The following is a 26,263-nucleotide window of genomic DNA, read 5'->3' as shown; positions in this document are numbered from 1 at the left end:
ATCATGATACTTTATTTGGTTTGAGCGGTAGTGGTAATTGTTCAAAAATTAGAACATTAAGCATCCTTTTAAGAAGATAAATAATATACCTCAAAATTAGTCTTATTAAATGATCGTTGGAGTACTAGTACGACAACCCTTTATTAATATAGATTTTTATCTAAGTGAATTATAAAAAAATTAATACAAAAAAAGATGAATGAAATAGGAATGTTTTAACACCGATTGACGATAGAATAATAAGCAAACTAAAATCAATACCAATAGCGGCTGTTCTTGATTCTGATAAATGATGCAAAGCTGATACATGCCTCCTCGTCATATAAGGCGCTCTTCTACTCCTGCTTGGCCTAGGATTTTTACTGCTCCGCTTGTTCCAAGTTTGATCGTATGACTTCTCCAGCTAGATTTTTTTTCATGGTGTGATAGTGTAAGCAGATTACACCGAACTAGCCTGCCAAGGGAGCCATGATTGCATTATGTTGGAACGTAAGGGATAGATAAACCCCTTATATTCCAGTACTGTTCTCAACTAATCCGTTACAACATATGACTTGGATGAACGGATGCTATCTGGGAACAACTGGATAGTGGCTTCATTAATAGCACCAGTCTTCAACTTAATGCAGATACTTTTTCTCATCATTTACCATTAACAATCTCAGATCTGGTCTGATGATTGTTTTTCCATGGAAACACACCTTACCGGACCAGTATGTTGTGAACTTCTGCGATAAAACTTGTTTCTACATGAATCATCCTCTTCTTCTACTGGAAGGTTGGTTAGCTCTCGAGACTTGAAGACCTCAAACAGCCTTTCGCTCGTCCTGAACACTAACCCAAGATCGATGTTCAGTGCATTTGACCGTGTTTGGGCGTTTTATCGGGCTTCTTTTCCTTCTACGATTTTGAGTACGATTTCGAGTTTCAAAGAATTAAATTAAGAGAACCAGCGATCTATGCCTTACGAACGTCAACCACCTCTTCAAGGTCTTTAGTAGTTAGGGGGTGCGGAACCACTGTTCTCTCCTCTTAGCGAGTCTAGTACCCACTCCTAGTATTGGCTGGGGATGTACACAGCAGTCGAGTTTTGAGTGCTCACCTTATCTTTGCTACGCTATTTCCAGAATAAATTGATTCGTTTTCCTCTCCCGCTTTTTCTGTCAGCCAGTTCCAGTAGCGAGCAGTTCGCGATTGGCTTTCTGGTTCGCTAGTTTCGGAATTGATCAATTTGCCTCGTCCCCTGCAAAGGAATAGAGTAAAGGGACTTCCTCTCCAGATCCCCGACCAGCCTTGACTGAAAAGCTTTCAGACCCCTGTGTTAGCTAGTTATACTAGCAATATCGCCGCAATGGCCGCCCTGAGAGTTGGCGCCTGGCATTACGTTATAATACCTCTTTCAGACCCTCTCGCATTCGCTCAAGCCAAACTCATACCCTCTCCGTAAACCAAATATGAGCTTGAGCCTTTAGCATTCCGATCTTCAAGCTTAATGCACCAATGAAAAGATTAGCAGCAAATAATATCCTGTTTTGATCCATTGCAAACGTAGGAAGGTAATAATCCAAATTTTGTTATCACTGTATGGATGGTTACATTTGTGTGGTTAGCATGAGTTTTGCTTATGGTTGGCTGATAAATATTCCTATAATTAAATTTACCATACAGCGAAGACAATGTACATAAGCCCCAAAAAAACGTATTTGATGGGGGATTTACAATTCATATGTCTTAAATATAAGGAACACGGAAATTATCTTCCTGATCAGCAACAGATCTCACAACATCAAATTTGCAGGATAAGATCAAACACATTCTACCATTAGACACAGTTATAGCATTTCCGGCATATAAGAAATGTAGAACAGTGTAAGCTTAACGAATTGAAACTTTCATCTACCCTGCAGTAACTTCAACATCGACTCTCGAGACTTTCCCATAGATAAATATCTTCACACCCAGATTACTAATTCTATCCCAACTTGAGCAGTAACATAACATTCAATAGCAAGACAAGTTTGATCACAATCAAATATAACACAAAACTATAATGAACTCATACGTAAGCAGTGAAGAACTCTACCCAGAAGCAGAGCATCATTAACTCTTGGAATCATATTATTATTACCTGCCACAAAGATCATTCATTCATTCTCGAGAGTTTCGAGTACAACCCTACAGGAGGAACATAAAATTCCCGATCCGTGTACATAAACATCACACTCAATTTCTAATTCCATCCTAACTTAAGCAATAACATAACATTCATAACTCCAATTCCATTCGTATTAAAATGAACACTGAAAAACAGTAACTAGATGCATTTGTTCAGTACCTGCATCCCACAATAAGTTAACCAAACAATTCGAATCTTGAATAAAGGAAGAACATGTATAAATCTAATTAGTAAATTATCAAATTCAAGCTCATATTCTCCATAAATCATCTCATGGAGGGGGGGGGCGGGAATAAACCTAGTTATTAGGTTTCTAAGAAACAAGTTCATGCATGAAAAAAAACCCATATCCACAAACAGTTCATTGGAATTAAATAAAGCTATAACATAATCATCATCACCATCAAATCCAGGATGGGTTAATATACATCATCATCATCATCATCATCATCATAACCTTTTTACCCAAACTAGTAAAGAAACCAGACCCAAATTAAAAAACAACTCAAAAGCACCAAATCTTAAAGAAACAGTTGATTTTATTAGTAAATTTCACTTTTTCAAGCTACCCCTAACACCAGGACGAGGCTTGGAAGTATCAGCAACATGAGTAGCATGAAGGTTCACAAGCTTTGACTCCTCAAAGGGAATCTTAGGATGCTTGGAATCATGATGAATCTGCATCGTCTTCAGATCTGGGGCTGTTACTTTGCAATGGGGACACTCGAATTTGGCATGTCCACCCTTCTCCACCCCAGAACGGTCAGCTAATCCGGCCTTGCCGCCACCTCGGTTGGTTGTGGCGGCATCAGCCTTGGCTGCGATTTCCTTGGCTGTGTGCTTCTTGGGCTTGGCCTTGCCTGTCATGATCGATTCAAAAACAAAGACAGAAAACCTTATGCGTTGATGATCAAAGAACTTGCTGCTTTTTTTAGCTTTTTTGTTTGGTAGGTATTGGCTTAATGGCTAAGGGGGCGAGGATAATATGGTGAGGGGGAAAGTAGGGGAATTATTATTATTATTATTATTATTATTATTATTATTAAGCTTAGGCTTAGCAGCTGGAATAGAGTTTGCCCCGTATTTTATTAAAATTTAATTTTAAATTAAAACTATTATAAAATTTAGTCTCATCAGAATCCAATGAGCCACCCTTATCTCTTTATAAATTAAATATTGTTATTTTATAGGGTTTCTTCTTTATTTTTAGGGTAAACTACTCTAATGGTCACTAATTTTTGGGTAAGTTTTCGTTTTCACTACTGATGTTTTCAAAGTTACAAATCGATCACTAATGTTATCATTTGTTACAAATTGGTCACTCGCCGTTAAGACGTGATGTGAAACACACGTGGCATATTAACAGCAGTTAACAGGCTTACTTGGATAGTATAATTATACAAATAGTCCATGTTATTTATATATTCTTTCAATTTGATCCTAGTTTTAATAAATTAAAATATATTTATTTTTTAATTCTTATAAATAATGATATATTTTTTCCAAACTTTTATTTTTATTTTTTAAAATAAATAATAATATTAAAATATTAATGTTTTTATTTTTTTAAGAAAACTTTGTATTCCATCACAACCGATACTTCCCTCGCCAGTGTGCTACGGATGATTGCTTCACCTTCCCCGGTGCATGACACCATGCAAAGCTCTGATGCGTAGGTCCCCGAACCGATAAGTGGCGAGTCACCAATCCTTCCAATCATCTTGTTCATGAGCCCACCGGTAGAGGTGGCGGTGGCACATCGGCCCTCCTTGTCAACCACCACGCACCCTACTGTCTCCGGAGCGTAGACGCTGATTGGGAGTCCATTCATTTGCAAAGGATTGTCCATGGCGGCGCCGGCACCACAGGAGCCAACAGCAGGGATCCGATAATCAAACTGAAGAGTAAACAAAATTAGAAAATGTTAGCCATTGTCCCACTGCATTAATGTGGTGGTTTCGTAAAAGGAAAGTAGTGCAAACATTAAACGTGCGTAAACCAGGATTGAGTAGGCCTCCTTTGCCAACTTAAGCATCCCAACATTATCCTGGGTAATGAAATATTCATTATCCACCATCTCTACGCCCTGCAACAAATACAACACAAACTTGTCTCTGTCACGTGGGGTAAAAGAATCCAAGATTCCAAAGCATTTTAAAAACGTGGGATTCGGTCAGAACTAAGGACCTGTTTCTTGGCGAACTCTTCGGCACCCAAAAAGCCCAGATACGAATGTGGTGATTTTTCCACAAGTCGAGCAAGGGACACTGGGTTCTTAACGGTGGTTAAACCGAAAACGGCGCCGCATCGCCTCTTCGGCCCGTCCATAATGCTGGCTTCCATTTCCACCGTTCCATTCTCGGTGAGGGCAGATCCACGCCCGGAGTTAAACAAGGGATCGGTTTCCAATTCTCACCTATATTCATCCATTGAATACTAGTAATTATTTAAAAAAAAGTTTGGGGAAGAAAAAATGTTAATTTTATTAAAAAAAACGTTGTTTTTTTGTTTTTATAACTAATTTTAAATTTTTGATTTCCTTTTTTAAAAATATATCATTATTTATAAGAATTAAAAATAAATATATTTTAATTTATTAAAACTAGGATCAAATTAAAAGAATATATAAATAACATAAACAATTTGTGTAATTATACAATCCAACTGCTAACAGGCCAAGTGTGTTTTCCGTCATGCCTGTTAACGACGAGTGACCAATTTGTAACAAACGATAACGTTAGTGATCGATTTATAACTTTTGAAACATCAGTAGTGAAAACGAAAACTTACCCAAACATTAGTGACCATTGCAGTAGTTTACCCTTATTTTTATTTTTATAATATTTTTATCTATTCTATTTAAAAAGATTAAAAATATTTTTAAAAAAAATTCTTTAATTAGTCATAATCTTACAAACATCTAAATTTTAATATATTCAAACTTACAACTTATAAAAGATTCTAATTTTGTAAAAAAAAATATTCTAATTAAATTAAGATTCAGCTAGTACATAGCTAACTAAATAATGTAACTCAATTTTAAGATCTCTTAAATAATATGTTGAAAATTTTCAATTAATCAAAAAATTATTATTTTAATAATTTAATATATAAAACTGTTTAATAGTATAAATTAAATCTTTAAATTAATTTTTAATTAAACTATATAAAATTATTAACTAGATAAAAACTACTTATCACATAATACAAACACTTTTTGTTTTCTTTTTCTTTTTTAATTATATTATCTTTTAAAATTTATATTTTATCAAATAATTTAATTATATTCAATATTCAATTTTAATTATACTTTAAAATCAATATTTAATTTTTCATTATGTCAAAAACACGAATAGAATTTTGATTAGTAGATGATAGGCGGAGCTAATTATTTTTTTTAAGGAAAAAAATGAGATTCCCATTAAGACTTATAAAGAAACAATAAAAAAACAATAAATAATAAAACAATAAAAACATATATAAAAAAAACAAAAGACCATTTCAACAATCATGCACAAAGCACTGGATACAACCAATTTTAAGCTGTAGTATTTAATTTCTATGTATAAAATTGAAAGTCGTATATAATCACATACCAAGAGTTTTAAGGTTTGTATAAGAAACAGATAGATATGAAGAAGCAAAACTATATATGATAATTTAGCAACATAGAAAGAGCAAGAACCTTTGATTCTGAACAAACTCAAGTAGAACCCAACAACTTACCAGGCTTGGGTAAGATGCGAATTGCGATCTAGGATGGAAAATTTCCGGCGGCCTGCAGATAGATTGATGGTGATGATGTTGTAGTTTCATGGTCAAACATGGGAAGGCAAGGATCATAATGGTTATCATCCTTCAGCTCTTGTTTGATCGTATGGAACCCAGTAGCATTGTCTTTGAACTGTTGCCCTGGAAGGAAAGAGTGAATTGGACCTGTTGGTTTTCCAACACTATTAATATCAAAACCAGCCAAACATAAATTTGCAGATGTCGGGAGATTCAGCGGCATCGAAATTGGAAAATTGGGAACCAATGGGACCATTGAGCCAGATGAATGAGTTGCAATGCAGTTTGGGTTCAGTCCAAAGGAGCCATAAGAGATAGCTTTCCGTAAGGAAGGAAATTTCATTTAGTAAACAGTAGCCAGAGATGTCCCAAGTTTCATCTCATTGCTGAAATCCCCAAGGAAACTAGGTCTCATATATAAATGCAGCCTTTTGTTCAAAAGGAGGAGCGATATCTTGGATCGGTGTTTCAAGCTTTAGAACCTTGGCATTTCTGGATAATCCCAGAGCAGCTTGAGTGTTGGGAACGGTTGGGGTTAAATTATAACCACTTGAGTTAACATGACTGCTGTTTCTGGCTGCTGGAACTTCATGATTATGTTTCCCATCGTATGTCGTGAGTACGCATTTTAGATTATGCGAAGCTCTTTCCACATGCTTCCTCACAGGGCATCCAGGGCTTGTGCATTTGTAGTAGCTCCTATAAGACAACAAAAAGTTCTACAATAGGATGTTCCATTTTCAATTTACCCCTGCGCTTTTTGGATGGTTCATTTAGTTTCACATACAAAAGAAATGAGATGAAGCAAGAAAGAGAGACAAGTAACAAGTTTTGATACCTAGGATTAGGGTTTCCTTTGACAACCTTCTGTCCACACTTCCTCCAGCGATATCCATCATCGAGTATATCCACATCACTTTCTATTTGCACAACAACTCTTGGTTCACGGAGAGCCCCAGATGCGACATTCATCTCAGTCGAGCATTTTTCTGTCTTCCTGCAATGGGAAGTGGATAACAATGCAAAGTATATGTTAGTAAAAGCTACTAGAATTGTCCCAAGGATACATTCATTAACGTGTATATTGATACCTTCTTTTTGACTCGGACTCATCTTCATTAGCAGCAGCATCACAGAGTGGTATACTCCTCTGGGTAGCCCTACCATCATTATCATCATCGTGACTAGCAAGTGTTGATGAAAACTACGGAGTATCAGTAGATTCAAATGCACCAATAGATTTCCCTTGGGCAGTTGATAGTGGGTCAGAAAGATCAGTTACAACAGATGTTGAGGAGGTTCTTTCCAGACCATCGGCTCTCAAATCAGATGCAGGCTTAATATCATTTGAACCAGCTTGGGCATTTTTCCAAATTAAACCACTTTCAACTTTGACACAAGTTCCACTGCCTTCTGTACTCTCCGACAGTTCATTAGATGATAAAGAAGAGCCAAGTGATTGGCAACAAGGCTGACGGTTTGGGTGATTATGTCCACCCTTGTAGAGATGATTTCAGTAATTTGGCCATCAAGTGAACGCTCTACCTTCTTCTTCACCTGACAATTTGGATGGGTACATTTGTAGTAGCTTCTCTGATATTCACTGCCCTTTACCTGTTTCTGTCCATACTTCCTCCAGTTATATCCATCTTCTGATGTTCTTGCTGTTCCTGTTGCGCTGATGTGATCATCGGATCACCTTCTGAAGGATTTGTGAAGACATCTTGTCCCTTGAAAGGAACTTTCTACATAGCCATTTGATCAACAGCCAATCCAGAAGGAAGGAATCCCAAATAAACATTATCATTCACAATGTTATTTAAAACTTTGAATTCAGTGACTGAATCTGGTGCAAAACTTGTTGAAGTAGCTTCTTTGGAAAATTCTGCAGGAAATACAAGATCCAAAGGTGTATCCAAATGGACAAGATGTCGATAACTAGCCTCTGCCTTCTGGACCACATCAAAGGAGGAAGAAACCTACACAAAATATATTGATCACTAACAGAAACAGTGCTATATATGAAATGCCTAAATATGCATTTATGGGTGAAAAGGACTGTCTACCAGGATGAAGACACTCCCCTTTAGGATTGCCAAATGATATGATCAAGCATATCAATCTTAACAAAGATCACCCCTGTGGTGGATGTTAGACACCAACTACTATACAGTGAACTGCAGGTTTAAAATTTTATCTAAACCAAATAGCTTTCCTCCTAATGATAAAAAATGGAAGTCGGGTTAATCAGAACAGAAAAATCTGATCCACAAGGGAACTGAATACTGATGTGATTAAGTAGGCCAATCAACTTGCAACCACAACGAACAAAAACAACATTCTGAACTATCTACCTCCCTACCTAGAGCAAGGCTAATAGAATTACAAATAATTTGGATTCCACTTCAACCATGCTTCTAAAAGAAGGATATAGTTTTACCAGAAAAAATATTACAAGGTATTCATATTTTATCAACCTTAAGTGTATTGCATATGAGAAAGCTTAAGACTTGACTAGCTCCTAAACCCAAAATAAACAAAAACGGACAATCATAGGGATATTTCTTAAAACATAAAAGAGAAGGAATTAATCTCATGGAGTGCTGAAGAAATCTATCCAAAAGCAAATGTCAGCCGTTTTATAGCAGAGTGATCATGATCTTGATTCCTAAAATCGGTCTGCTTAACTAGTCTTTCATAAAGAAACAAGAAAATATCTCAAAGCAAACAGGAGACAAAAACAGTGCAGAAGGAAGAATATAGGTACATAATGTTGAAGTAACAAAAGAAGGATGAAAAACAAGATATAGAAGTCATGATTATAAAGTTTTGCCTGTTCAGTTTGCAAATATGGAACCATCAGCAGGGATTGAACTTTATGACTATGTATTACTAGAACAGAGGAAAATCACCTGATCTTCTACACTAGAAAAGCTTGGCTGGGAATCCAGATTCTGGGGTCTAAATGTGAAGGAAGGAGCTGCATTGCTGCCTCTGTCTCTGTTGCTTACACTCGGTACTTGACCACCCTGATTGAGAAGGGGTATCGGAAAAGTTCCAGTGGTGGGAGATGGCTATGTGGGAAACAAAAGTGTTCAACGACCATGTAAGTGGAAAAATCTAGAGCTAAACAGGAAATAAAAACTTTGAAACATTAGTTTGACAGATAAAACACAAGGCAGACAAATATGGTCCAGATTATTAAAGCTTTCTAACATGCTTTGGTTAATTTAACTGAGCTTAATTATTGCCCTAAAAACAAAAACTTCTTTAAATATACTTTAAGTTGTTCAAAGTCAAATAAGACAAATCAAGTAAGACAATTATCAACAACAACAACAAAGCTTAAAAATCCTTTATGAACATTCCAGTGATGGGCTATCACCAGACAACCAAAGTATTTCATTTTGGATGCTTGATTTTGAGGCTGTCAATTACGAGAGAGAGAAAAAATGAAATAATTAGAGCTGAAGCAAACCTCAAAAATTTCAATCCCTTGAAAGCATAGCAAACGCCTGATCTGTAAGCACCAATACACCATGGTTTTTTTTCACATTATTTGTACATTTGATGTTTTTTTTATATTAAAAATTTACATTTTCATGTTTATTTATTTCTTTGTTTTCTTTATTCAGTTTATGTTTCTTACAGATGTGCTTAGAACTAAACTAGAGAAATGATCTCCTCTTGTCCAAGTGGAGTTTTAAATTCCAAAAAGGATTAGATTTAAGAAATAAAACATTTAGCAATCTTTTAATTCGATTGTATAGATAAAAGAGAGGGGGGGGGGAAATAACACTTCTAATATGATTACGCTCTACGTTACAGTAAAAGCATGTATTCAGTTCCCAAACTAAGTAGTAAAAATCAATTTTTACTTCTAGGAACATAGCACAAGTTTAGTTCATAGCCGAATCAATTTTGTCGACAATTTTAAGTGGAAAAAAAATACCAAAAAAAAAAACCCAACATGCAAACACATCTTAAAAGATGACATTTGCCACTAAAAACGAAGCATAATTTTATGACGATCATAATAAAATGCTTCATTTTTTTCATGGCATTCAAAGCTTAAATCACGGGAAAATATTGATTAATAAAAAAGAATACATAATCGGTGAAAAGAAAAAATCTAGTACCTGATCATTGGCCGGCATAATAGGAGAATCCAACAACGCCGTGGAGCTAATCCCTGGAGGAATAGTAATGCAAGGTTATGTAATAACCTGATCTTATATTGACTTTCATCGACATGGCCTTCACCAATGAAAAAAGTTATTGGCAAATATATCCAACTCTGATTAACCTTTCATCAAAGCCAACAACTTTATCTTTTGCATAAACTGATCTTATACAACACTCATTAGGATGGCAAAAAGGGTATAATTTTGTGGATTCGCACCGTACCCGCTTTAGTTGAGTCGGAGATGGATATAACTTTAATTGGTAGTGGGTAGGTGTGGAATGAAAAAGTGGTACCCGTCGCGGGTAGTGGGCGGGTGATGAGTTTGAGATCTTACCTGCCCAGCATTCGCCTGCCTACTAAATACCCATTAAATTTAGGATTATTATGAATTTAGGTATAATTTTATAGACTAATTTATAAATATTAATATTGTATAAAATATAACTGATAATTTATGTACTTTAATATCTATGTTAACACTTAACTCAGATATTACTTGGTTTATTTTATTATGCTTCTTAATGGACGTGTTTGTTTTATGTTTGTTGTTTATATATAACTTAAGGTTGTTGTCAAGCGGATATAGCCGGGTACGTCACCAGTTGGATAGTGGGTGTAGGGATGAATTTGAGAACGTACTCTCGTGAGTGGATGTGGATTTAAAAAATTTTACCCTTCATGGGTGGTGGGCGGGTGATAGATTTGAAAATATTAGGTGGGTATAAGGATGAGCAGAAGATATCCACACCCGACCCACCGTTTGTCATCCGTTATAGAGATGATTTCAATAATTTGGCCATCAAGTGAACTGTCGGAGAGTACATAAGGCAGTGGAACTTGTGTCAAAGTTGAAAGTGGTTTAATTTTATTATAACATTCAAGTTTTATAAATTAAAATTTTCTAACTCTGATTAAAAAATCTTTCATCGATATAATAAAATATATTTCAAGGAATAATTTAAATATTTAATTTAAAAATAATTCTTTAAATATTTAATTTAGACAAATATATCTAATTCAAATAAAACATATATTTAAACCTTCATAGAACAAACAAAAGTTGAGGAGCACACCATGTTAGTCTAATATGTAGGATTTTGACGATAATTCTTGGGGTTAAATTTACAACATTATATATATATATAAAAAGTAATATTGTCATCTATTTTAGTTTCTATATTTATATTTGCATATGTAAATCACATAACAAATATAAAAAATAATTAAAAGAAATTGGATTTAAAACAAATGTCAAGCCATTTGTATATAAAACTTCATCTTTTTAAAACAAAATTAGTTTTTAAATTGAATATATTTTTAAGTTGGAATAGAAGTATAATGAGGTGACATAATTTCATGCCGAGGGCAGCAAGATTATCCTATTGTTCTTATTTGTTTCATAAGATGATGTCGTGTAAAACTAGCTCTCTTATTAGTCAAAGACATACTATTGTTATTCTATTCCTCGTAGGATGAACTAAAAAATTACATGGCCTTCACCAATGACAAAAGTTATTGGCTTTGATGTTTCATGTTCCTAGTAACTTCCTTGGTTTGGCATTCAGACAGTCGACGTGAAGCGGGTTTGATCATACCATTTTTAGTTTTGAAGAAACCAGAAGTTGGACAATGTACAAGTAAGCAATTACGCCATTGTTGTGTAGGAAAACAAGCATAATTCGTTCCCTCAATGCCATCAAGCTCTTTCACGTACATTTCTTTGCCACCCCCCAAAAAAACAAGTTAATTTGAAATGGAAGATGGAGTTGTTCTACTTGATTTTTGGGCAAGCACTTTTTCAATGAGAGTGAAAATAGCCTTGGGTGAGAAAGGAATGAAATATGAGTGTGCAAGCAAGAGCCCTCTCCTTGAAATGAACCCAGTTTACCAGAAAGATCCCTGTCCTCATCCGCAATGCCAAACCCATTTCTGAATCCCTCATCACCCTCCAATACATTGATCAAGTTTGGAATCACAAATCACCTTTGCTTCCCTCCAATCCTTATCAACGATCACAATCCTTGTTTTGGGCCGACTATATCGATAAAAAGGTGACCATATTAATTTTAAAATTAATGCATTTTAAAATATTGAATGAGCACGAACTAAAAAAATTACTACGTGATAAAGAAACTATTATTATATTTTGAGTTTCTGGGTTCGAATACTAAAATTATTAAAATTATAAATATTTAATATTAAATGATTGATAATTATATTTAAACAAATATTACCTTGTACGTTTTATATATTAATAAAAAAAATATATAACAAAAGTGACGTGGGAACAAAACTGTCCTTTCATATTATTTAACAATATGGGATTGCCCTTAAATACCAACGAAAAGACCTCGTAATTATTACTATAACTGACAATAATATCATTAGGAATCAAATTGATAATGAAGATAGAACTGCAAAGAAATCAAATTGAAAATAGGGTAAATTACACCGCTTCTCACTGAATTTTATTTTTTCTCCAAATTTACTCATCATACTTTTAATTTTTTAATTTACTTATTGAACTTTATAGATTAAATCATTTTACTCACTCTATCATTAACTTTTAACGATGTTAGCAAAATGACGTCGTTTTGAAAACTCAAATATACACCAAAACGAGATCATTTCGAATCCTCTTCTTTCCCCCACTTTCTCTCTACTTTGTAAATAAGGAGACCGATTACCGCCGTCGGCCACCACGTCATTTTTCATTTCGTCCACATTCTACTATAGTCGATAGTGTTCGTTCGGTCTAAAAATTCATGATTTGGTTTGTCTCGATCCCCTGAGTCTGAATCTGGTGGTTGTTTCAACAGAAAATATCATAAAATTCGTGAATCTCAATTGGAATGTTTCGTCTTCCTCACTTTCAATCTCCAATTCATAGACTTCGGAACAAGTTCCGACAAAATAGAGGTCGTATTTGGACTCAATGTGTCGAGGCGAAGCGATCCATAAAATTTGGGACCGAATGACTACCATCTACGGCAGTCAACGGTGGCATCGACCACATTCTTTTTTTTATTTTATAGTTGGGCGAGCAAAATAGGAGAGAGCGTAAAGTTCAGTGAGGAATAGTGTTATTTACCTTTTATATTTTCAATTATTTTATATTAAATAATAAAAAAATGACATGTCATTACAATGTTGGAGAGATAATAGAGGAGTGAGTAAAATGATTCAATCTTTAAAATTTAGTGAACAAATTAGAAAAATTAAAAGTACGATGAGTAAAATAGTAGATAAAGTAAAGTTCAGTTAGAAACGAAATGATTTACCCTTGAAAATATCAATGAGAATTGTCACTCACAACGAAGCTCTAGCCCTTTATATCCATGGTTTGTTTTTGTATTTAGTTTAAGCTTAATATCAAAATAAGTGTTTAAATTATACTTCTTTTTTCAAATAAGTGTCTAAACTATTTTTTGACTTAACTCAGTGTCTAACGTTACAAACATTACCCATTTAGGTGTTCGGGCCGTCAATGGTGTTAATTTCTTCGCTAAGTAACATGTGTCGCAATCTGACAATTTTAAAAATTTTATCTAAAATTAAAAAATTAAAATTATATATATATTTTTAAAAACAAAATGTAAATTTTGAAATAAACCAAAAACTTTGAAAATCTTCATTTCAACCCCTAAACACACGTCGGTCGCCATCTTTTAGCGTCGACGAAGCTCCACCTAACCTCCCCTCCCCCGACGACCAAAACCCCTATGACATCGTGATCGATGTACAGTTGATCGATGACGAATCAATGTTTTATACCCCGCAAACCCTAGGATGAAAATCGTGATCTCACAGGATTTCGACAATCAATCGACGGAAACTACAATGACATATGAGTAGGAGGATGACATAAACTACGTCGGTGGCAATGGTCGTGGCCGGAAAAGGCAACGACAATGGATTAAGGTTAGGATTTGGGATTTTTGGGTTGTTTTATAATATCTGAAAAGTTAATGTTTTTTTTATAAACATCATAATATTTTTAATATTTTTTAGAAAAGAGATAAATTTTAAAATTATCAAATTGTGACATGTGTCACTTAACGGGAAATTAACACCGCTGATAGCCCGAGCAACTAAATGGATAACGTTTGTTATGTTAGGCACATGGATGAGTTAAAAAATAGTTTAGGCACCTATTTAAGAAAAACAATATAGTTTGGATACTTATTTTAGTATTAAGTATTTTATTTAATATTTAATTTGGACAAATTTATCTGCGTTGATAATCGCAAGACAAATTTAGTTGCACACTTTAATTTTAGCAAATTGAATCTGATTCAGAACCCCACCCCTATATTTGGGGAACATCCTTGTTTTTCTCTGACTTTTCCTTAGATTGTTTCCTCATAGATTGTTGGAAAGAATAATGGGGAATTTCCTTTTCTTTTTAATACAATTCTCACTCTCTTATCCCATATCCACTCCTCTTTTTTTCCTCCTCAAATCATTGCATGGTTCCTGGTGAGTTAATTTCAACCTCTATTTATTTTTATCTGCTTCCTCTAAATGTCTGCAATATTCGCTTTCTTATTGTTTGTTTACCTTTGTTTAATGTATGGCCATTGTTGATTGAATGAACCAGTTTCTGGTTAAATAATGTTTTATATTATTATGGATTTTTTTTGTTCGTCTGTTTATGGTATTTAGTTGGATTATATAGAAACAATAAACAGATGTCTTATGGCGTTGAACGAACCCCTCTACATACCCGGAAAGTGTCAGAGGTAGGAAAGGCTAATAGGTCCAGGAATTCTTTGCAGCTCGGTGGTTATAGAAGATCATCGCAGGTTACAGTTACTTTCTTTAATTTCTTTACTAAATACTTCAATTCATACTCTTCTACTTTGTTATTAAATGGCTTAAGTATTTTTTTTCTATTAAATTCAGGATTCCAGAATTTCTTCTTTCAATTTGAGAAACATTGATCGGAGGTAATCCAATGTGCTTGCATGTTCTGCATCTTCAAATTTTAAGTGATTCACAAGAATTCGCTTTAGGTTGGTTTTAAAACTTGAATTTGATTTCGCATCAATGAATTTGAAATTTAACTAGTGTTTGGATGATGTTTAACCGCTTCTCCTAAATTCATATTCCCAAACGTAGAAAATGTTGTGTGCTCTAGACAATAATTATCATCTCTTTTGGGGAAATGATTGTCAAAATGATTTATATTGCATCTTTCTTTTATATTTTAAAACTATGAAAAAAATTTACAATTCCGTCCCCTTATCAAAATAAATAAATAAAACTACGGAAATTTTTTAATAGATTTTTCTCATCACATAAGCTATAAGCCAAACCAGACATATTCATATAGGTCAGGTTTTTTTCATTTCATACTTGCATGTAAAATGTAAATATGAATCTCCATGTTTTCTTCTTTTTTAAAAAAAAGAAAAAAGAGGAAAAACAGAATATTCGTATCATTTAGTTAATTTTATTGGTTGGGACAATAACTTAATGGGGAAGAATCTCTAATGTATATATTTTTGCCTAAAAAATCTAGCATTTGTGTCCTTGAATCTAGGAATATCATCACAGCGTATATATATAATATACACAAACAAAATCCAACTTTAGATGCCCTATTAATGAGAATTTTAAGGTAATTTGCATTAAAAATCACATAAAATGTCATTAATTTATGCAAACTTTATTAATTAATTTTAATGCAAAAATCATTTTAGCATGCATATCTGACTAATTTTCTAAACAAAAATCCATTTTGGGGTTTCGGTATTAACTCATGTCTGCATTTTGAGTCAAATTTTCCTCGCAAACTGGACAAAATGTTAATAAAGGCTTCTTTGGTTGCTGTTGACGTTGATAATCTTGTGTTCTTCCATAACTCAGATGTAATATTAACTTGTAATCTCATAAATGCATATAAACCTTGTGTGACTGGGTTTATCGCTTGTTAACCTTTTAGGTGTACCATATTGACTTTCCCAACACTCGAGTGTGATGGGCAGTGGAGAATTGTTGCACTACCCTTGCAATATTTTGATCACACTAACCGTTTCGGAACTGGAACTCAGGTCAATATGAATAGCCTGCATCTGGTCCCTTCTCCCTCCGTTAACTCATTTAAGGTTGATGGACGGGAGACAAAGAAAGGGCCCCAACATGATCAGATTACTTATTCTGCGAAGCCTTTTAGAACCAGAAGCTTGTCGGGCTCCAATGTGCAACAACAATTCCGCAACCGGACCATTGCACATAAGATGACTGAATCGAGTGAAATGTCCTACTGTTCTTCTCGTCATAGTTCCATCACTTGCTATGATTCTTCTTCTGTCATGTCAAAAGGATCCAATGCTACTATGTTCATCGATTGTTCCGAGGAAGACAAGTCTAGAAAGAGGAATGCACGGAAGAAGACAAGGAGGAAGGGGAAGCATAAAAAGAAACATTTGTGCGACTTTGGTTCTTCAGAATCGGAGGTTTGCGTGGAGTATGCCTGTGGAAGTTCAGCATCAGAAATATGTGGTAACTAACTATGACATTAATTCACTACAAGTTTCACCATTAAATGTTTTGCTTAATATAACTGATCATCTTGCAGAGAGCAGCAGTGGTGTTGTTACAAGTTCCCAATCACAAAATACATGCACATGTGACATTGGTGAAGTGGATACATCAGAATCTATTTTACCTTCTCAAGCTCAGAAGTATGGGGAGCATACAGATAGCTCTGAAATCCGTAGCGAGGACCTGCAACTTTCTAGGTGTCAAGGGGATATAGAGAGGATGCATCCTTCACATACAAGCTCTCTTGTAGGTATACATCAGAAGGATTTCTCAGACAAGCATGATTCTCTATTGTTGGATTCAGTTTCTGTTGGTACAAACAGTGAAGAAGGGATGAATTCGAGTGGTGGTCATATTGTTAATCCATTTCACGACAACAACCATGAAATCAGTCGGTCAGAGCTACCAGGTTCGGGTAACAAGAAGGGGTCCTTGTGTCTTGAAAACTCATTATGTAGCATTTCGAAAACCTGTGATTATACTGAGGGAACTAAGCATGGGCCGGCTCGTAGTAGCTTTGATGGCCGAAAGGTTGCATCAAGCAAGCGGGATAAGCAGTTTAAATCTGTTCCTGGGAAACTTGGAAGTGTGGGGAACTTGCATGGTCGAACGGGAATAGAGAATGTCCATTCTGTTTGGCAAAGGGTCCAAAAGAATGATGTGGAGAAATGCAACGCTGAGATGAAGAAAACGAGTTCCATCTGCTCACAGTTTGATGCTATTTTAAAGGATGCTCCATTGCAGAAAAGAAATTGTAACGCTGCCAGTCTGGCAACTTTACCTATTACTGAAGACAAAAGGAAGCTGAAAAATAAGGTTCCTAGGAAGTTGAAAAGAAAAGCTAATTCTAAACAAGAAAGCGGCAGTTATTCAAGGAAAGAGACTCTTCCCAACAAAGTAAATTTAAATGCAGCAAAGACTAACATGCCAAAAAGTGGAATATTGGATGACTTAACTTCTCTGGATGACAATGGTGCAAGTAAAAATCATTCAAGGTCTTCTTCTCAACTTGGTTATGCAAGTATTGAGACCCTGAAATCTGAATCTGTTAGTGACTTTGAAGTTGTTCCAACCTGCACGGAACCATGTGAAAGTGTCTGCGATACTGCATCTGGTTTGAATAATCAAGAGAGCTTAGGGAATTCACGTGTCCCTTTGCACCGGTCAGATTTGCTTGAGATGGAAACTCCAGTTTACCTCCCTCATCTGATAGTGAATGATGTTGCTCGAACAGAAAAAAATTCTGTTGCTGAAAATGGTAAACAAAGTCATAATTTGGGGTCTGTTCTGCGGAAATGGATACCTATTGGGATAAAGGAATGTGGATTTACATCTTCTAAATATGTCAATTTGTCATTGGAACATTCTAATGGACCAGATGCAGAAGATGGGACTCGTAAAAATACCTTTGAAGAGAAATTTGATCCCTTTTCTAAGAATCTTGAAAACGGGAACCATATTCCAAAAGTGAGGAATGTGAATTATAGTATAAATGAAAAAGAAAACAATCCAAATGGGGCTAATTTGACAGCAGGTGTAACTGATTTAAACAAGATAGCAAAGGCATTAAATGATGGTTATAGGGCACAAATGGCATCTGAATCTGTTCAGGCGGCCACTGGTGACCCCATTGCGGATTTCGAAAGGCTTCTTCACTTTTGTTCTCCAGTCATTTGTCATTCAGACAGTTCAGTAGGCTGTGAAAATTGCTTGCTGGATCAGGTTCCCAGTGCTCTATTGTGCAGACATGAGACGCCAAACATGCCATTGGGATGTCTGTGGCAGTGGTATGAGAAACATGGCAGCTACGGATTAGAAATAAGGGCAGAAGATTATGGAAATAAAAAGAGATTGGGCATTGATCAGGTTGAATTTTGTGCCTACTTTGTGCCGTTCTTGTCAGCAGTTCAACTATTTAAGAACAGTAAAACTCATTCCACCACTGGAGTTTCAGAGGCTTGTGATACTGATTCTACTTCAACAAACTCTACTAATGTCGGTCAACTTCCAATATTATCAGCTGTTGTCCCACAGCCACAGTATACAGAACCGAGTAGTCAGTCTCAAGTAAATGATGTTAGATCTGCAGTTTATCCAAAAGATGTCAAATCTGTTGACATGGAACTAGTTTTTGAATACTTTGAATCTGAGAAGCCTCATCAAAGACGAACATTGTACGAAAAGTAAGTACTAATTTTATGTCTTTGATGCTCATCAAATTTGATGAGTAAACAACAATTTCATTTCGAAATCCTTTACCCTGGATCTGTTTGATTCAGGATACAAGAACTGGTTAGAGATGATGCATCTCCCGAGTGCAAAATGTATGGTGATCCATTTCATCTCAACTCCATAAATATGCATGATCTGCATCCTCGATCTTGGTTAGTGATAGAATATGCTTCGTGTAACAAAAAAGTTAAAAAAATGTTCCTGTTTTATATGAGAATATGAGATCTCTGTATTACTCGTTTAATATATGGTTGCTTCTATATTTCAGGTATTCTGTTGCGTGGTATCCTATATATAAAATTCCAGATGGAAATTTCCGTGCAGCATTTTTGACTTACCATTCACTTGGCCACTTTGTTCGTAGAAGTTCCAAGTTGGATGCATGTGTAGTCTCTCCTGTTGTGGGTCTAAAGAGTTACAATGCTCAGGTACCAAAACTTAAAACTATGCAGCTGATGTCTCTCGGACCAAAATCATGTACTAGTTTTGCCTTAATTGCTTATTTATATATAACCGTGTGCTAATGTCTTGTCCAGATATCAAATCGTTTAAGCTATAATGAAAATGTTGATTAGATGTAATGCGCAAGCATCTCTTCCATTAGTTATCAAATCTTGTTTGGCAGCCAATGATTTCTGTAGTGCATGCATTTTAAAAGATGGTTTGGATTGTTTGATGGTAAATGCACATATAATGAACAGGATGAATGCTGGTTCAGGCCAAGGCACTCCTCGACAAGTATTACCCATGAAAACCAGGGAGAAAGCCCTTCTAGAATACTGAAGGAGCGTTTAAGGATTCTGAAGGAGACTGCGTCGCTTATGGCAAGGGCTGTTGTCAACAAGGGATATCGGACATCAGTAAACAGACACCCCGATTACGAGTTCTTTGTCTCTAGGCAACGATAGTCACTCATGTGCAACTACTCACCAAGGAACCTGTTTCTGCTTGTCAAATAGTTTAGCTTATATTCAGGTAGAAGCTAACCTTGATAGGGACTTCATTTCATAGTGTTGGTTGGTCTGTATTTCTGTACAGTTGTTTGTACGACTTAGTTCTTTTATATTTGTTTTCAAGGAATATCTACGTTTTTTTTTTGGAGTAAATTTAGTATCATGTTTTTAATTTTACAAATTTTGGTCTTAAAATGTTTGGAAGGACATCATTTGGCTTTCCCCATCAAGTATGGTTTTTGCCTCATAAGTCACAAATCACAATGTTTTTCCCCCCAGTAAGTAAACTAACGGTCCTGAATTTTCTCTCTCAAAATTTATATTTTACTCTTTGAACTTGAGAATGAATTATAATAGCTACACCTAATTTATGAACTTATTTATTAATGAATTACAATACCGTTTTGAATAACAAATTGTTAAATTATTTTCGAATATGATAATTATTTATGATCGTATATTGCGTATTTAAATCTAATTTAGGGTCTAAAGCATGGAAGATTAACGGGATAACAAATGAACATCATCTTGATCAGTCGTGACGACGTCAAATCCAACTATAAGAGAAAATAAATGACAAATGATTAAAAAAGGTGTCAAAATGCAAATAAAATGTGTGTTATAAAAGTAGAGAAATTTGTGTCATAAAGATAGAGTTATTAAAAACAAAGAAAAAATAAAGATACATGATAAAAAGAAGATGTTAACAACGTTAACTAATATTAAAATTAATATCACTGTCTGCTAATAAAAAATTAATGTCGTCGCATGCTAATAAAAGAAAAAAAAAATCAAGGTAGAGAAAATAAGAAAGCCCTGGTATAGGAATAAAATTTCCAATGTTGATAGTTGACCATGACTTCATAATTTTGTTTTTTATAATTAATTAAAACTATGTCAGGGTGATATGCATTACAATATTATGCGGTCCAAAAAAATAACATTAATAAATATATCGACAACATTTGCAAGAAAAAGGAAAAAATAGACATTGGTAAATAAATTATTTAAATTACATTTAACCGTAAAAAATCAGAACATTTTTATAATCAATTTAAATTTTAAATTAAAAAATTCTTTAAATTTGTTAATAAAAAATATTATAATGGAATATTTATTACAAATAACATAGTTAATATAATTTCCCAATTAATTTAACTTTTTTGGGGTTTTATTCAATATAAAAACAATAATAAAGCATAAATCATCTCTTAGCAAACCTTTGCTTTTGGGTAAAGTGCACCGTCATTAATTTATATGAAAATGATTTTTGATCCTTAAACTTTCAAATATTACATAATAATCATTTAATTTATCGAATTATTATAAAATAATCATTAAACTTATCAAATTATTACAAAATAATTATTAAATTTATTACTATTTATAACATCGCATGGATCATTTAGTAACAGTTGGATAAGTTTAGTAGCTATTTTTGCAACATCCAATCTTACAATGACCACAGAAAGATCATTATAATATAGTTGAGTGATCTCTAAGTGTATTCTATCCTTGATTTCCCCCTGTAAATACCTCTAATTATATGGGCTGTATGGTGATCGAAGGGGCGGTAGTTGTTCAGCTGTAGCAACATGGGATCATCATCATCATACACAAAAGATGGTTTAAGCACCTTAGACCATTCAACAATTTATGTCCAGGAGCTTGTAAAAGGAGGGCCATCAATCCCAATTCCTCAGCAATTCATACGTTTAAATCAAGAACCACCTCCTTCCTTCTCTGTCACCATTCAACCCCTGCCATTGACATGTCTCGTTTGCTTTCCCAAGATGACCACTGCCATAACCTTGAGCTCCACAAACTGCACTCTACTTGCCAAGATTGGGGTATCTTCCAGGTTCTCCATTTTAAATAATGGTTCGAATTCGATCGTTATTTTTACGATTTCGGAATCTTGATTGTTATGTATGTTTGAGAAGAATTAATGGATTTTTGCAGCTGGTGAACCATGGGGTCAGCTCAACGCTGCTGGAGAAACTGAATCATGAGGTTGAGGAATTCTACAGGCTTCCTTTGGAAGAGAAGCTGAGATACAGAATAAGCGAAGGTGAGTTGGAAGAGTATGCAACCAAGAGCAGAGGAGATGGCAAGTTTGATTGGGTCGACACTTTAATATAGTCACTAACCCTGTCCTTAAACGCAAGCCTCATCTCTTCCCACAGACACTTTAATATCGATTTGCGCAGGAGTACGATGGAGTGTTACTTGTCGGAACTCCAGAAGCTTGCCGGGAAGCTGATATGTTTGATGGGGAAATCATTGAAGATAGATGAAAAGGAGATGACGGAGAATTTCGATGACGGGTTGCAAGCGGTGAGGATGGCGAATTATCCTCCGTGTCCACAACCGGAGCTGGTGATGGCCCTCACTCCTCACTCCTCACTCCTCACTCATTCCTCTGTTTGGTTTACTGGGAATGTCATTTCCGGTAATCTTACATTATCAATAGTAGATATTTTTAGGTATATTACAATGTTATTGCCTCCATTTACTTAGGTATTGTTGGATTACCGGCGTTTTGGACTAAAATGTCCTTAATTTTTTTTTCTTTCAAAAATATTATTATTCTATCATTGAATAATAAAAATTCTACGAAAGATAAATTATAAATTTATCTTTAAACTATTTTAGATTTATGAAAAAAGTCTATAATTAAACTTTTATATGAAATTCAGGGGTTAAAATAAAATTTTACCCTTTCATTAAATCTTTTTATATTTTCAATTTTGTAAAAAAAATTATATGAATTTTATGAATTTAAATTTTTTAAAGAAAATATATAAATATTTTCCAACTTGTTAAAAAAACAAATATATAATAAGAACAATTTGGTCAAATATACATTTTAATAATCTTTTATTCCTTTAACCAAACACGCAACAACAACAACAACAACAAAACCCAATTCCCATATGTATGGGGTAAGGGGGAGGTAGGGTAGTAGGCTACCCCCAACGCCAGGTTGAGAGTAGCTTCCGTGGAAGACCTCTGGCAGTCAGAAAATTAAAAATTTAGATAAAATGCAATGCATGTATAAATAAATACATAAATACATAAATACATAGCTAAACAGTATTCATATGCAGTCATTAAAATCATATGTGCGTCTGTAACGGGAATTAATCCCTGCATAATAATCCCTGCGAAAGAATCTCTGCATATAGACAGAAACATAAGATCCGACTAAATTAAAAAAGAGGAAACATGAAGAGAATGATACACAGAAGTCAACGTTAGCAAGCCCAGTTCTAATCCTTCATAAATACCAATAACAGAAACGTATAAAAAGTATAAGTCATGGAAAATACTACAAAGACATTAAAAGAAGACAGAGATGATACACCCTATAGATGTGACCCACACTACTCGACTACCCTAGTCTTTAGCCTCCATATTTTTCTATCAGAGGTCATGTCTTCGGTAATGGCTAAATCCCTCAAATCAGATCTTAAGCAGTCTTCCCACTTTCGCCTTGGTCGTCCTTTCCTTCTGGCACCGTCGACTGTAATCGACTCTACCCTCCTTACCGCATCCGACGGTAGTCGCCTAAGGACATGCCCAAACCACCGTAGTCTTCCCTCCCTCAATTTTTCGGAAACAGACACCACCCCCAAGGACATCCTAATAGCAGAGTTTGTCGTCATATCCCTCAGAGTCCTACCACATGTCCATCGAAGCATTCTCATTTCTGCGGCCTCAAGCCTCCTTACGTGATCCTTCTTGGTTGCCCAACATTCTGATCCATACAACAGCGCTGGTCTTATTGCCATTCTATAAAATTTTCCCTTAAGTTTTAGAGGGACCTTCTTGTCACACAGAACTCCAGTAGCGGCCCTCCACTTTAGCCATCCCGCCTTTATACGGTGTAACGTCATCATCTACACCCCCATCTTTATGTATCATAGACCCTAGGTACTTGAAACAATCCTTTGAGGGGAGAACGTGTCCTTCTATGCATACTTCTACATCTTCATCGTTTTGGTTCCCATTGAAGTTTGAACATAAATACTCTGTCTTTTCAATATTGATCCTTAAACCTTTTTCTTCCAAAGCAGTCTTCCAGGTAGCCAGTTTGCTATTCAAATCAGATTTTGTTTCAGCAACTAAGACAATGTCGTCAGCGAAAAGCATACACCATGGTACACCGTCTGGTGTCGCACAATAGATGTCGTCCATAATCAAGGCGAAGATGTAAGGGCTAAGAGCCGACCCCTGGTGGAGTCCGATTTCCACCGGGAATGCCTCGGTGTCGCCAACTGTAGTCCTGACGTAAGTAGTAGATCTACAGTACATATCACGAATCGCCCGGATATAAGCAGTTGGGATCCGTCTCGTTTCCAAAGTCTTCCAGATCGTATCGCGGGGAACACTATCATAAGCCTTCTCAAGGTCAATGAACACGGTAATCTTATATTCATGCTAAACCAACCAAACACAAAATACAACATTTCCAGTAATCATATTCCCTGTTAATCTTTTATTCTCACTGATAATCTTACATTTCGTGAACCAAATGCACCATTAGAACTTAACTTTTTGATCTAATAGTAATTTAAAATTTTATAAATTTAAACATTTAGATAATGTAAATTTTAGGTTTTTTTTACTTTTAAATTTAAATATGTAATAATTGCTTATATTATTAAAATAAATAAATTTATTTCTTTAAAAAATTGATATTAATCTCATCCTTGAACAAACTAATCCCATATAAGACATGGAAAAAAGTTAATGATACTTATGAACTTGAAGGTGGGTAAGTTGTAGCATCATTTATGGTGAATGAAACTGTCGTACACAGCTCACTTATTTTTTTTTTTTTTGCAGGTAATGAATAGGCTGTTTTCTCTATTCTTTTTTCTGATTGTTGTTATTTAACCGAAAATAAAATATTTAATTATTTTTATTTTTTTAATTAATTATTTGTATTTGATTTATTGATCGATTAGATCTTGCTTAAGATTCGAACTCCTGACCTTACTTAAGAGACCTAGTGTCTCATCCCACTAGACCAATTGATTATTGGTACTTTTAATTTCTCTTTGATTACTATGATAACATTGATTATAATAGTTGATCTATTTGATAAAACCCGAAATCTGTAAATAAGTAAAAATGGTAAAAAAAATAAAAATAAAGGGAAGGTAAATGGTGAAAAATTATAAAACAAAACAAAATAAAGTAATTAAAGAGAAATAATAGTTTGGGGTCAATTTTGGAATAAAAATATTTCAAATTATATCCTCTTAATTTTTCATTTAATACTGTGTACGATCTATAATTGCTAGGGAGTATTTTGTTTTCTTCCCGTAGGTGGCCTCTCTTTCCCAAGTCCCAGCAGCAGCAGGTACAATCCCCAAGCCCTCCTCTTCTCTGGCTTGTTTTTTACTTAAAATTATTTTCTGTTTTTATGTTATTTTTCTTCAGAGATGAAAGCAAAGCCTTGTTGTTGGAATTTAGTTCTTGTAATTTTGCTATATTATCCGTTGCCTTCTTTGCGTCTTTTGCTTGGTTTTGTTAGAGAACTTGTGATGTTAAAGCGTAAATTCTTTTTTCTGAACTGTTGTAGTAGCTGTAGATTATCATGAAGATTGGGTCATAGTTTTTATATTTTGCTATGTTATCTGTTTCCGTCTTTGTGTCTTTTGCTTGGTTTTGATAGAGAAATTAACCTTGTGGTTTCCCTTATCTTATTTCAACAACCTTTGCAGATGATTTAGCATAAATGATGAAACGGGTTTGTTTGAAATCGGACGGTAGGAATCGGCGGGAAGCCGCCGCTAGCGGTGGGCGGTGTTGGTAAGAAGCAGGGATGTGAGTGTGGAACAAGGGTTGGATTATGTTGCAACTTGGAACTCTTCCATGCTTCTGTCTGATGATCTAAACCAGGCCATCTCTGCTTACACACACAAAAGGAAACCTGCCTATGCTAAGCTTTGAATTCTACATTTTATTGTTAATAATAAGAATGTCTATCATGAATAATGAATAGAAGGAGGCGAACCCTAAGGCCAGTTGAAAATAATGTAATAATTCGGGTCTTTAAATTGAAGTTTAATCAACTTATATATGTGAAATCTCTTTAAGAGATGATATCGTTTTTAATTTAATAGTATTTCAGTTGTTTTTAATTTTATATATATATATATATATATTAACTTTTCTCTTAAATTTATGTTTTTTATTTAAGTTTTCGAGAGATTAATAAAATAACTATTGTACTTTTATAAAATTATTATTAGTTATATAATTTTTTTTCTAATTCATTAACAATATATTTATTATTTGAACTCCATAAATAAAATCATGGAATCTTCAATTATTATTATTTTTTTGTTTCTTGAAACACAAAAA

General features: G+C 34.7%; 3 protein-coding genes, 1 long non-coding RNA gene and 1 pseudogene across 4 annotated transcripts; 2 read left to right on the top strand and 3 right to left on the bottom strand.

Moving 5' to 3' along the window:
* Positions 1-2,639: 2,639 nt before the first annotated feature.
* Positions 2,640-3,176, bottom strand: LOC120129099 (protein METHYLENE BLUE SENSITIVITY 1-like). Its single transcript, XM_039146695.1, has one exon. The coding sequence runs from the start codon at positions 3,041-3,043 to the stop codon at positions 2,729-2,731; it is 315 nt and encodes a 104-aa protein (XP_039002626.1). The 5' UTR covers positions 3,044-3,176; the 3' UTR covers positions 2,640-2,728.
* Positions 3,177-3,734: 558 nt separating this feature from the next.
* On the bottom strand, positions 3,735-4,871 carry LOC120129228 (probable isoaspartyl peptidase/L-asparaginase 2). The gene is made up of 4 exons (XM_039146792.1): positions 4,853-4,871; positions 4,364-4,587; positions 4,176-4,262; positions 3,735-4,073 (listed from the first exon to the last, which is right to left on the bottom strand). The coding sequence occupies exons 1-4, from the start codon at positions 4,869-4,871 to the stop codon at positions 3,735-3,737; spliced, it is 669 nt and encodes a 222-aa protein (XP_039002723.1).
* Positions 4,872-5,714: 843 nt separating this feature from the next.
* Positions 5,715-10,167, bottom strand: LOC120129109 (annotated as a pseudogene).
* Positions 10,168-14,379: 4,212 nt separating this feature from the next.
* LOC120129074 lies at positions 14,380-20,057 on the top strand. The gene is made up of 8 exons (XM_039146673.1): positions 14,380-14,630; positions 14,830-14,956; positions 15,057-15,100; positions 16,099-16,658; positions 16,735-18,883; positions 18,980-19,084; positions 19,201-19,360; positions 19,634-20,057. The coding sequence occupies exons 2-8, from the start codon at positions 14,843-14,845 to the stop codon at positions 19,838-19,840; spliced, it is 3,339 nt and encodes a 1,112-aa protein (XP_039002604.1). The 5' UTR covers positions 14,380-14,630; positions 14,830-14,842; the 3' UTR covers positions 19,841-20,057.
* A 5,108-nt stretch (positions 20,058-25,165) lies between these two features.
* LOC120129163 lies at positions 25,166-26,019 on the top strand. Its single transcript, XR_005516712.1, has 2 exons — positions 25,166-25,256; positions 25,621-26,019. It is a non-coding gene; the product is annotated as an uncharacterized LOC120129163 (long non-coding RNA).
* The last annotated feature ends 244 nt before the right edge of the window (positions 26,020-26,263 follow it).

This window comes from Hibiscus syriacus, unplaced genomic scaffold (genome assembly GCF_006381635.1).
Source record: "Hibiscus syriacus cultivar Baekdansim isolate YM2019G1 unplaced genomic scaffold, ASM638163v2 tig00110483_pilon, whole genome shotgun sequence".
In the NCBI taxonomy this organism is placed as follows: domain Eukaryota; kingdom Viridiplantae; phylum Streptophyta; class Magnoliopsida; order Malvales; family Malvaceae; genus Hibiscus; species Hibiscus syriacus.
Note: the sequence above shows the minus strand (reverse complement) of the source record. Positions and strands in the feature narration are given on the sequence as shown.